The sequence below is a fragment of the Cyprinodon variegatus genome, unplaced genomic scaffold, assembly GCF_000732505.1.
Source record: "Cyprinodon variegatus isolate N-32 unplaced genomic scaffold, C_variegatus-1.0 Scaffold89, whole genome shotgun sequence".
NCBI classification, from domain to species: Eukaryota; Metazoa; Chordata; class Actinopteri; order Cyprinodontiformes; family Cyprinodontidae; genus Cyprinodon; species Cyprinodon variegatus.
In genome coordinates, this window is record NW_015150542.1 from 1497136 (window position 1) to 1510060 (window position 12925).

Consider the following 12925-nt stretch of genomic DNA (forward strand, 5'->3'; position numbering starts at 1 on the left):
GGGTCCTAGATGGGAAAATGAAATCAGAAACAAGGACCTTTGGTGGTAAACAGCAATTATTTATTGAACTCAAATGAAAAAGAATAAGTGCCGGCTCTATTGCATTATTGAACCATTTTGCTTCTGTAACAGGGACGTGGATGTTACTCTACTTTTTTTTTTGTTTTTCCATTTTTCTTTTGTAGGATGTAGTGAACACAAAGATACAAGGAACATTCAGCTATCACAGATTGCACACCAGATACTGTAGTAACGCAGTCTAATACAAGACCACCAAAATAAGTCAGGTTTTTCTTCTTTTTTCTTCTTTATTTCATAATCAGTTCATAGTTGTTGTTTTTTTTTTTCTTTCGTAAAGAGTACAAAAGTCCACCCGGAGCCGGGGATGGGATCTGTGTCGGTCGGCTGTTCATCAGACAATGCCTCAGAGTTAAAAAGCATAATTCCAGCAAAAAAACAAAACAACAACAACAACAAAAAAAAAACAATCTAACATGTACAATACACTGACACAGAAAGTCAGCTGTGTTAATAAAACATGCAACAAGTAACAAAACTTGCTGAAATCATTAAAAAAAATCTAAACGCAGTTATAATTGCATAAATACTCTGTACAGTTCATTTATCTGCAGTGAAATGCACCTCTCTATTGAAATGAAAACGTAAACCTGCTGCAGTAAAAACTCCTGATTTCTTTTTGCTCGTTTTTTTTGTTTTGTTTGTGCAAAGGAACTCGGCCTTTTCGGAGCGATGGCGTCACCACTGTGATGATAATGATTGCACTATGAGCTACAGTACGGAAACAACCAAAGGTAACAGGAGTGCGTGACTTTATGACAAATAGCTGGGATCTGTGGGAGATCAGATTTCTCCAAAACAAGCTTTCACTGAATGTAAAGCTGAAGCATTAAAAGGACATTGATAACAACAGGAAACGGATTTAAAAAAAGAGAAAGGTATGGAAAATAAAATGACTTCAAAATAAAAACATTTAACCAGATTCTTGACATCAAACTGCTGAATCACACACTGCAATTAAACAGCTCATCTAAAGTAAAAAAATAAACGGCAGACAAAATTAAATGTGGGATTATGTTAGATTTGGATTAGGGGTCATCTTTCTAATCCAAAGAACTGTTTCTATCCTGTAAAGGAAAATGGTCTAGATGAGGGATCTGCAACCTTCAAAATCCAAAGGGGCACTTTTAACTTTTAACCCTCAGTTCCGCTGAAAGAAATGTTCAAAACATTACACAATCTTTAAAAAGATTTTAAAGATTTTATAAATGCCAATTTTATCTTTATATTTGTTCTCAATTTTTAAGAAAAGCTGTTTCATTTCTTTATCTTTAAAGGGTCAAGCAACATAACCCTCAATTTCCAACCTAATGGTAATTTTAGTGTTATTCTGTAGTAAAGTGTTATAATATTAAACCAGAATTTAAAAATATCTCTATTTAGACCCATTAGTTGGTTCTTCAAATCATTTTTAAAAATCCAAAGAGTCACTTACAGCTCAGGAGCAGCAGGTTTATAGACCCCTGCTCTAGAGATACAAAACCTGCAGGTACCTTTGAAAGAAAAAAAAAAGTATTTATTAATATGAACACAGAGAAAGTATTAAAATAAAATTTCTATTTTCATGTTTTATATAAAATGTTAATATTTATGTAAAATGAACACGGAGCACATATCATTAGTGTCCTTTTGTAAATCCAAAGCAGATAAGGAATGAAAAAAATACAGATAAAACATTTAAACTCGTGTCCTTTTATTAACTGTACATCTAAAACATTTCAGAGTCACTTGTGTTATTTGCTATTATGCCTTTTTGCCACTAAAGAGTTCAAAGAGCCTAATGAGGCTCCAAAATCACAGGTTGCAGACCCCAGATCATAACTTTTTGGGTTAAATTATCCTTAGCTTTCCTTATTATTGGTGTGAGAATAATGCAATCTTCAGTTTATTCTGAAGGATCCTAAGATGTATGTACTACAAAATAGACATATTGTCTCAACAGGAATTTTTTTATTTATTTATTTTTCCTGGGTCTCATAGTAGGATAGGTCAAGTAAAACCTCCAAAGAGACCCAACCTGATGAAATACCTGAACCACCTTACTGATCTACTTTCGATGCAGAGAAGCAGAGGCTCTGTTCTGACGTCCTGCTTTGGAAGTTCCTCACTGGAATTTGTTCTCACTCGCTCTTCACCTCATAGTTATAATGATTGGTCCAAACCTGGGATTAGTAACCAAAAGTTTTGTAGCTTTAAAAATCCAGATGGTGGATTACTTAATGTTTAAAAAATATGGTTTAGTCATCAGCAAACCGTTGTACCTGTCAGATCCAACTCAGAGCAAATAAAATTTAAAAACAATGTAAACTAAATAAAACATCATCACAAGTAAAACTATGGATAAGCTGGGGATTCATCAAATTTTGTTCTTTAATTTCAAATTTAAAAACGGGACATTAGTGGAATAAACACTGCATTTAATAAAAAAAAAATGTGTTAAAATGTGGCAACCTTTCCTGTTTTTGGATAACTCTGAACTGATAGAAGTTACCAAATAATGATACACTGGCGTAGTCCCTTTAAAATTCCCTTCTCCATGTCTGCTGTGCTAGAAGGACAACATATGACCACAATATACTTATTCAGGATCACTTCATAACAGAGTATAATAACCCATACATTTTTGAACACAGCGGTTTTTGTCCAAGCTTTTTAGATAAAACATATTAATGATGGATCTTTTACGTATGCTTTTAAATTTGGCTGCAGCTGGAGCAGTAGCCAACACAGCTTGTGTTGAGAGCTGAATACATGTAAAGGTTTTTTTAATGTGAAAAAAACTAAGATGCCCCTTTTTCTATGTGCATTTTAAAAGCTACTTTCATGGCAATGTGAAAAAACAAGTCAGGCTTTTTGAAGAACTCCTACAAACAGAAGAAACAAAACTGAGTGATATGTTGACAGTTTAAACTGATAACATCTAGTCTTCAGAGAAAGCAGCAGCAACCATGATAAAGATCCTCCAAATGGAAAACATATAAGGACAGAGGAGATAAGTTCTATTTGGCAAAAAAAAAAGGGTAATTCTATGATCCATCTCTCTTAAATCTTGTAAACAACATCATGTGGAAATTAATTGAGTATAAAAAAAAAGATTTTTGCATACCTCGACCCACAGACTAAAAACTTTTGACATTCATCTCCCTCCATCTCTGGAATCGCTGTGGCTTGTGACGCAGGTTACACACAATCTGTTGTTTTTCTTTTAAAGCAAGGAGTGGTTAGTCACATCGCTTAGTTACAAGCAAGCTCTTGTTTTCCTAAAGAACTTAAATTTCCATCGTGTTTCCAGAGTTAAAAAGGCCGTGGTTAAGTATTTACACTATAAACAAGTCTTTTACTGTTTCCCGTGACTGAAGGACGATATCTGCTCCCGCTGCTAAGTGAAAATGGCGCGTGATTGATTCAGACGAGCCTCTTTGCTCTCTTTTCCTCCTGATGATGAGTGCTTGTGGTTAAAGTGATGGCTGAGTTTCTTTCCCACATTTTCCTTTTGATCCGGCTCCCATCTCCATGCAAACTAAACATTCTTACATTTGAGAGGGTTAGAAAGGTTGGATTCGGGGATGTTTATATATTACATGGAGGGCAGATGGAGGGATGAAGCACTCTTTAAGCGGTTGCTCCCCAAACAGAGGCAGATGTAAAGGAGGCGGGGCTCAGTTTCTGCCGCCGTCGTCGACACTGCGCTCATGCTGAAGGTTGTAGTAGCAGTTCTGACACACTCGCACGGGAGAGGAAATCTTCAGCCTTTTGATTTCAGATTGGAAGCGACTGCACCTGCAACACAAGGCAACAAAACGTGGAGGTTTTTCCTTTACCAGCTCCAACTCTTGCCTCTTTCTTACTGCATTTGTAAATGTTTCTCTCTATTTCTACTAACCCCCAGTAAATGTACAATACCAATAAAAAAAACAAATTTATTAGCTTTTTAACATAAATTAAATACAAAATAACAAAAGGCCAAGGAGAAAGCCCTGAGGTGCACCATTTTGTTTATTTCAGGGCAAATTTTGTGTGGTTAATTTATTGTTCAGCGGGGATAAAAATACCAGAGATTTATTTTGGGTGTAAGTATGTTTTACTTGATGGTTTTAGCTGTTTTAGCAAAAACAGGGTTTATACAGGAATTAGTAACTGTATTTTAATGCTTTTTAATGCTCTTAGAAATAATTTTAATGCTATCAACAAGAACCCATGACTCTCATATATAACACGGCGAAATCCTTTGTCATCTTTACCGTCGACAGACTGCAACCATGTCCCGCATTCCTCGCTTTCTAGACACTTTTGTTGAAATTAGCATTTTCCGATTCTCTAGCTTTTTCTCAAGCTTCTTTTCTGAAAATACGGCTTTATGATCAACCATAAGCAGTTCCATGCAAACATATTAATATATATATATCTGAAAAAAATGTTTTCCTAACCTTTTTTTTTTTTTTTTTTTTTTAAATAAAGCATTTTAAATGCCACAATTGTCTCATTTAATGAATTTTAATGCCAATTAAAAAATAATAATTGAATGACTTAATGATTTTTAATGACCTGCGGAAACCCTGAAAAAGTCTCAAACTGAAGCTAGATAGTTTAAAGTTGGGATACAGGTGGGCTTTCCAACATGATAAAGGTTAAAAACAGGAGTAGATAAAGATTAACTTTAAAGCTCCTAAATGTCCTTTAAGACCAGAGGATCAGTGGATCAAAAGAACAAAGCCTGTGAGAACTGTGATGGGTAATCGTCTTACCTCTGACAGAAGAGCTGCCCGCAGTTCCTGCAGTGGTGGCGTCGCTCTGTTAAGGAGAAGCGGACCGTGCAGCCAGAGCAGCTGTCCACCACCTCGTCCTTAACCCAATGGTCGGCCGCCGAGCGGCCAGGCTGGTCGCTCACAGACCAGATAAACACCCGACCGCGGCCGTCGCCAACCAGGATCTTGCTGTGGTCCCTGTAGGAAGGAGGAAGCAGGGAAACACAGCAGTGATTAATGGAAGATAAGGGAAGCAAATATGAACCTTTGCCACAGGATGGATATACCAGCCACAGCTTAACAAACTGGTTGAGCTATAAAATAAAACAATTATATGTACTATGAATAAATACATGCACCATTAAATGGCCCATTCAATAATTAAATGTACTATCTATTCATTTAATACACCATTAAAAAAATCAAATGATTATTTTAAATCACACTTAAAATAAATAAATGTACAATGAAATAAAGAAATGTACCATTTATTTATTTAATAGACCATTAAATACATGACTAATTAAATGAAACACAAAATAAAACAAATCTACCATAAGATAATTAAATCTTACATTTAAATAAATAAACATTTTATTAAATGGTTCCTCAAATAATTAAATGGTCCACCTATGTAATACAGCAATAAACAATTAAATGTAACATTAAATTATGAATTATAAAATTAAATGCATAGCTAAATTTCCAATTATATAATTAAATATAAATGTCTAACTTATGGCAATCAATAGTTAAATGTCATTTAAAAAAATAGGTTAATTTATATTTCATCATTTCACTAATTTATTTCACATTTATGTATTTATTTGATGCCATCGGCGCTGCAGATTCATCATGAAATCCTTTAAAAATGTCAACTTCACCCATCAAACTCGGTGGGCGGGACTATAGCTGCTTCCATACAAAACTGACTTCTGATTGGCTGCTACTAACTGAATTTTTTTTTTACTCGACTCAAAATGATAGTTGAGAAGTTGGAAATAACTTCAAAAAGTTTTTTTCATTTATTTTCACCACATTAATGAGAAGCCCCAGCCTCTATTTATTTTGTCACCTTAAACCTTCCATACGCAGCAACGCCTTTCAGAGTTTAGTGTCCTGATAATAGAAAAACAATCTGCTTTTAAAGGAGTTTCTTCAGTTCATTTCAAGTTTTTTTTTTTTATCTTTGTAGGTGTTTTTAGATTGCTTAGGTATCAGCTTTATCTGTAATATTAACACAAAAACTCCTTGCTCTCTTACTTGGAGATAGAGAGGGAGGTGATCTCAGCTGGGTGAGCATTATCCTTGCGATCGAACGCTGTGTGCATGGTGAGTTTGCTCCGGAAGACCAGCTGCCGCTCCCATCTGTATCCTGCAAGCACACAAATAAAAACACTCATCAAACCACCTTTGTCTGGAAGGGGTTAAAACATTGGGAGAAGGAGGTAAAATAATTCCAGAGGGCCTCCCACCTGCTTTGAGCTGGTTATACGGCCGTGGCTCTGTGGCCGACGAATGGGGAGGCTGATGGAGGGGTCCATGGCCAGGATGACTCTGCTGAGGGTGGGGGCCTTTAGTTTGGCCCTCAGAGTAGTTGACGAACACAAAGCCGTCCTTCTCATCGATGCTCAGTGTGTCTGACCAGCGGTGAGAGTCATCAGAGCCGCTGTCCATTGACCATGACGCTCCAGCTCGAGATGGCGGACCTTATCAGGGAATATAAACAGATAGAGGTCAGTATGGTTAACAACATTTTGTTTTAACATCCCAGTACTTAAGCAGAGCTGATGGCTACGTACCTCTGGGTCTGTGGACGGCGCTTCCCGGCTGACTGCCGCTCCCTCCGCCAGCTGATGGGTTTCGAGGCGCCGCAGGTTCCTCTCCATCTGACTCACTACTATCGTCATCGGCGTTGTGACTCTCTGCTCCCTCTGAGATGAAGGAGAAGATTCAACTTTACTCACTGTGATGAAATGTATTCATTAAAAATCCCAAAAAAAGTAGCTCAAAGGGGAATCAAAGTATTCTTCACTTTTGGCTAATTATATACAACAATACCAAGAATACGAATAATTAGTTTTTTGTGTGTTTGTAATTTGACACACAAAAAAATTTATTAAGGCATGCATTTGTGAAAAACATTTCTCACCAATCTTCTCATCGGCACAGCAGTCGGGTACATCCGGCTCCGCCGGTTCTGGAGCAGGGGTTTCTGGGACCTGAAGGAACTCCATCCTCCAAAACTGTAACGCATTTTAACCACACGCTAATAAGAAAAAGGTTAAGCTCCTAAAACAATTTCAAAGGCTGCTTCAGAGAGATGAGGTTTCGTTACCCTGACGACTCCATCAGAGTGGCCGGTGACGATGACGTTCTGCGTGTCCCACTCATTCATCTCCGACACGCAGCAGCAGAGGATCTGCTGACTGCGGCCGGTGAAGGTGTTGGCGCTGGCGATGGGGCTGCCGTTGATGCTCCACATGTGAATGTACGTCCCCGCACAGGACACGATATCCCCCTGTGGAAATCATTTCACCTTGTCTTTATCACAGCAGGAGGGAAGCACGTTAGGTCATCCAGGTAGAAACTCACCGTCAGCTCGTTGATGCACAGGGCGGAAACGGGAGCGCGGTGTCCCCGAAGCTGCGTGACGAAAGAAAGCTTGTTGAGGTCCCAGATGATGCAGGTTCGATCGCGGGAGCCGCTGACAACGATGCGGTATGCTGACGAAGCTGTCAGACATGTTACGGCGTCCGTGTGGCCGAGTAGAGCCTAAAACACATATATAGAAACATAGAAAAGTTTTCTTTTAACAAAGTTGTCCTCACTGACATTAGTAACCTGATGATTCGGAGAAAACAGCTTGTTCACCTGTTTGAGCGTCAGAGATTTGGCCTTCTCCTTGGAGCTGCCCGTCTCCCACACACAGATGGCAGTGCTGGTGCCCCCGGTGATGACGAGCTTCGGGTTAGGACATATGGCACAGAGGATCTGACCCCACTCGGACAGACACTCGTACACGACCATCGCCTGAAACAAGGCAGGCGATCTCAGATGAGACGATGGTTCAAAAGTATGGGGTTCAATTTGTGTCAAACATGCTCAAGCTTTAAGGCAACTCCAATGAGCCTTGTGTATTTATAACCCGTGATGAAGCATATTTCTACAGTCGTAGGAAATGATTAATTTTGAAAAAGACTATCTTGCAGTGAGGACATTTTTCTCCTGCACTTTAACACAATCCCTTTTTTAGGGAGCAGTTATCTGAACACCGATTCACTAAGACGATACTGAGGGGAACCTAATTTCTTTTAAATGAAAGTTTGCAGCAAAAAGGAGCACACAACTTCTGCGCTTTAAACTAGAAGTTAACATGAACATGGTTTTATCTTAAACCAAAAAATTTCCCGTAGGTAATTGGAATACAAATGAAATTCGAATGAAAAGGGTGAATTACCGTTGTAACATAATAAACATAAAACAAACTACTAACAAAAAAGGACAGAACAGAGACACTGGCTGATGGAGCCAAGCGGCATCAGGGGACAAGACTGCCAGACAGAAGTGAGCTCATGATGCATGTCACTGTGAGGCCCGACGCTCTGATGCGATCTTACTACGGCCGACTGAATTTCAAACATGTTTGATTTTCTCCCAACCTTAGGATTCCAGATCAGGACGTGGTTGTGAGAGGCTGATCCTTCGTTACCCCCGTACACTACAGGACGTGATCTTTACCCTGTGAAACCAGCTTTAATGCAATGACGTATAAACGCTAATTTACACTGCATGCAGCTCTGATCGGCTCTGCTGTGAAGCCCAGAGGTGTTTACAGACACATGCAAGGATTGTCCAAGAAACACCACAGATAAATGTGGATGTCGGACTAAAACACCTGGAATGACGAAGAATAAGATAAAGGGGCCTTTTTTTTTATTTTGCATCCAGCTTTGTTTGCTCCGGCACCCTGCTGGGGTGATTTATCTACTTCAGTTCATCATGATGGGGAGATTTACAGAAAAAGAATGTCTTAAAGCTACAAAGGAGCTTAAGTCTGCTCCCTCTTAGTAAGGAAACAAAACACTGATCACAGACTATGTTTGACTTGGCGTCTAATAGAGAAAATAAAAGAATAAATAATGTAAGGGAAATATAAATCACCGCAGCAAAGGTCCTTTAAATATCTGAATTTGTAATTAAATTGTAGAAAACTAATTCAGGACTAGAATTAAAGCACTCTGCTAAATTCCCTCTGCTAAATTATTACACTCTTCCAGACATGGGAGATGATTATAACTGATTTCAAAAGAAAGAAAAAAAATTGGCCTGCAATAACTGAAGCACCAGCAGGGGGAAACATTGCTTTAATGATTCACTTCTATTTAAGGAGACCTCAGATTATCTTAGCATCCTTAAATAAATCCACCTCTTTTAAACATAAAAATAAGGAGGTCCCTGAGGAAATAAGGCGTTAAGAAGCTTATTACTCACCTTATCAGATTCATAGTTGGCCAAGCGGCAGCTGAGGTCGGCGTAGCCCCAGGCGAACGTTTTGCTCCAGGTAGGTGGAACCAGAACTTTGTTTTGCTCCACTGCTAAGATCCCTTTATCGGTGCACACTATCTGTCCCACAGGCTCCTTCAGCTCTGCACAAACCAACACAAAAGTGCATCTGTTTATTGATGCTAATAATCTGAAACTTCTGATAGTCAATGATGATGAAGAGGTGCAACCAAAGAGTGGTTGTGTTGAAAGATGCCGACCTTGGTCTGATGCTATACTATTGTGTTGCCTTTGAGCTCTAACAGGTAAACCATGGTTAGATTAGGTTAATAAAAAGACTTTTAGCTGCTTCTGGTCAGTAGAGCTTTCTATTGTAAAGTACTGTGTTGAGAAGAACAATGCTGGTCAGAACCAGAGGATCATTTAGCACAATCGGCTAAATCTCAGCAGCAGATTTTCCTACGACCTTTTATCCTTTTATCTTATGAGCGCACTATGTCATCCTGTAGTTCTGGTTCAGTCTTCCTTAAATAATGTCATGTCTTTTCTGTAAAAGTAAAATTGTATTTGCTTATATTTGGGTTTTTTTCCATTTTGGTTTTGCTCTATAATTCTTAACATTTGACACAGAAACTGTCAAACCATCTAGAACATCCGACATGAAGGTAACTAACTAAAACAGAAAATATTTTAAGATACAAATGTCCATCCATCCATTTTCCATCACGCTTATCCCAAGTGGGGTTGCGAGGGGTGCTGGTGCCCATCTTAAGCTGTCTACGGGCGAGAGGCGGGGTACGCCCTGGACAGGTCCCCAGTCCATCACAGGGCAACACAGAGACAAACAGGACAAACAACCATTTATGCACACACTCACACCTAACGAGACTTAGAAGAGCCATTAAATCTAACAATCATGTTTTTGGACTGTGGGAGGAAGCTGGAGTACCCAGAGAGAACCCACGCATGCTCAGGGAGAACATGCAAACTCCATGCAGAAAGACCCTTGGTGCAAAACCTTCTTGCTGCAAGGAAGTAGTGCTAACTACTTCTCCACTGAGCAGCCCAAAGAGAAAAAAATACAAATACATGTTCTTCAAAATGGCCGCCTTCTTCTGTCACTGATTCCTGCTCATTTTTTCAAAGCTTTTTGCAGCTTTTTGGACATTACCATTTTATGCATTGAAGGTAACCTGTGGAAACCCTTTAGTTTTGTTTATGATCTACTTCTCTGTTCAGCATCATTATTCCTCCTTTAATATTATTATTATTATTACTGAAATACTGACTGAAGGTAGATCTATGACAGGGTTCCAACATATTTTCCAATCTTTTCCAGGATAACACTTCCAAAGTTTTTAATCTTTTATTTGGTAAAAAATGAGTGTGCTAATGCAAAACACAATATTTTTGTCAGATGTTTTTTTTTTTTTTTTTTACATCAGTGGGACCTTAAATAGAAAAACTTGCCAAAAAAACACAGACTTTAAGATAATGGTGGACGTAACCTATGTATCCTATCCAGACATGAAGAATATTATTTTCCATTGCCTTTTAGTCGTGATGTGAGGGAGATGATGCTGACCTTTAACAGGAGCAAGAGAAGGTCTTAGATTGTCCAGATGATGGAAGAAGATCTTGTCGTTGTTGGAGCTCGGAGGAGCAGCTGTTAAGTCGCCGTTAGCTTTGCTGCGAACGCGTTTAGGGGGATGAGGCTTCTTAAAGAGCTGAAATAAAGAAAAATCCGCCAAAAATTTTAATTTCAGCATCTATTACAGTAACAGCAGTGTGAAATGATCAACATAAGCTTATTTCAGACAGCCAGAAGTGAAATAGGGAGCGGGTTTCTAACCTGTTTGGGGATTTGGCCAAAGTTATTGATAAAGCCAATGGTGGCCGTCTCTTTCAGTGGGTCGTTGATGTTGTAGATGTCCACCTGACCCTCGTAGAACAAGTGGTGGAAGACATTAACGGCCTCTACAGCCGGCGGTCCCTGTTGCTTGTAGCCGAAAATCAAGTCGATCCACTCATGGAGGTGAGCAGAGACGTAGTCGCACTCCAGAGCCTGAAAGTAAGTTAATATATCAACAAGGGTTAATATTTCACACTGTCTCTGATATTTCAGATGGTGTGGGGGGTGGCCTACCTCTCTGTGGACCCGGATGAACTCCCGGGGGTCACCTTTGGCCCAGGGGGGGAGGATGACATCACCCAGCTTGGTGCCATTTTGCTTGGCACCTGGAGGCCCAAGCAAGACATAACAGGAGAGGTTAAATCAGAGCTGAGAGCAGCTGACAGAAAGCAGACTCCCGGATCACCCACCCAGATCAAAGTTGTTAGAATTCAGCAGGAATTCAGGCAGATAGAAAAACTCTGGAATCAGCTCCTTGACGTCGGCCATGTTGTGTTTGGAGGCAGAGAGCCACGCTTCTCGGACGCTGTGGAACATCCTGTCAGCCAGGTCGAAGTGACCTCCCTGAGAATCACACATGGATAAAGACCAATGCATCACTCAGGATATCAGCACCGTCACCCCATAAGAAAAGCAACAAATTCTTGTTCTGCTTTATTTCATTCAGTAAACAATTTACTGTAAATTTGTTATTTTGTTGAAAAGTGAACATTTCTATCAGTCACAAAACATGAAAGGCTGTCATATTGAAATAAACAATTGTCCTGTCTGCAGCCAGTCTCCAAATGAGACTCCAACTGTTTGTAACCAGTAAAACTAGTAACAGTAATATTAGGTTAAGCTACCAATAGAATAAGGCTTCAACGGAAATTAATATTTATTTTCCCTCTGCTCCTCTTCAAAGACTGCTTTTTTCACACTTTTTCCAAATGAAGCAAATTTTACATTACTGCTCTAGTTCCTCTTGTTCATGAAAAACGCACCTTCCTAGATCAATTAAATGTATTTCTATGAATAAACAAAACATAACAGTTAAAGACATTTTTCACTTTTATTGTAAATGAAACTTATTATTAACACTTATACCTCTTTGCAAGGATGGCGTTATTTTATTTACCATGGTGTTAAACAGAGTGATAAAGGCTTGAAAGATGCCTAAAGATAAAAGGAAAGATACAGAGGAGAGGATCTGGGAGACTGGATCACACCTGAAGTCTGAGGAAGATCTGTGTAAAAGGCTCCATCCGGACCAGATAGGAGGCTACAATCATGGCGGATGAGTAATGGGTACCATAATGGTATGCTGGGGTTTCACCTGGTGAGACAGAAGACAAATGTTACCTAATTCAGTAATGATAAGAGTCTATTTATCCAGATAAGCAACAGTATTTAAAAAGGTGGGTGGAAGTGGGAACTTTGCATCCTACTCCTTCGCTATGCATCATCATCATCATCATCATCATTATCATCATCATCATCATCATCACTCTTTACTGGTCTAATTTATGTAGTAACTAGATTATACACTCACCGGCCACTTTATTAGGTACACCTGTCCAACTGCTCATTAACACTTAATTTCTAAGCAGCCAATCACATGGCGGCAAATCAGTGCATTTAGGCATGTAGACATGGTCAAGACAATCTCCTGCAGTTCAAACCGAGCATCAGTAGGGGGAAGAAA

The 12925-nt window shown here is 39.1% G+C and overlaps 1 protein-coding gene across 1 annotated transcript in view; it reads right to left on the reverse strand.

Moving 5' to 3' along the window:
* Window positions 1–1957: 1957 nt before the first annotated feature.
* wdfy3 (WD repeat and FYVE domain containing 3) overlaps window positions 1958–12925 on the reverse strand; it is a 93124-nt gene continuing 82156 nt past the window's right edge. The window contains exons 52-66 of the mRNA XM_015373615.1: window positions 12450–12556; window positions 11652–11805; window positions 11476–11567; window positions 11182–11394; window positions 10915–11056; window positions 9318–9472; window positions 7698–7856; window positions 7419–7598; window positions 7162–7344; window positions 6976–7069; window positions 6626–6757; window positions 6299–6532; window positions 6087–6198; window positions 4824–5021; window positions 1958–3858 (exon numbers count right to left, since the gene is read on the reverse strand). Of these exons, the coding sequence (XP_015229101.1) occupies window positions 3738–3858; window positions 4824–5021; window positions 6087–6198; window positions 6299–6532; window positions 6626–6757; window positions 6976–7069; window positions 7162–7344; window positions 7419–7598; window positions 7698–7856; window positions 9318–9472; window positions 10915–11056; window positions 11182–11394; window positions 11476–11567; window positions 11652–11805; window positions 12450–12556 (2276 nt within the window). The 3' untranslated portion in view covers window positions 1958–3737. The remainder of the gene's footprint in view (window positions 3859–4823; window positions 5022–6086; window positions 6199–6298; window positions 6533–6625; window positions 6758–6975; window positions 7070–7161; window positions 7345–7418; window positions 7599–7697; window positions 7857–9317; window positions 9473–10914; window positions 11057–11181; window positions 11395–11475; window positions 11568–11651; window positions 11806–12449; window positions 12557–12925) is intronic.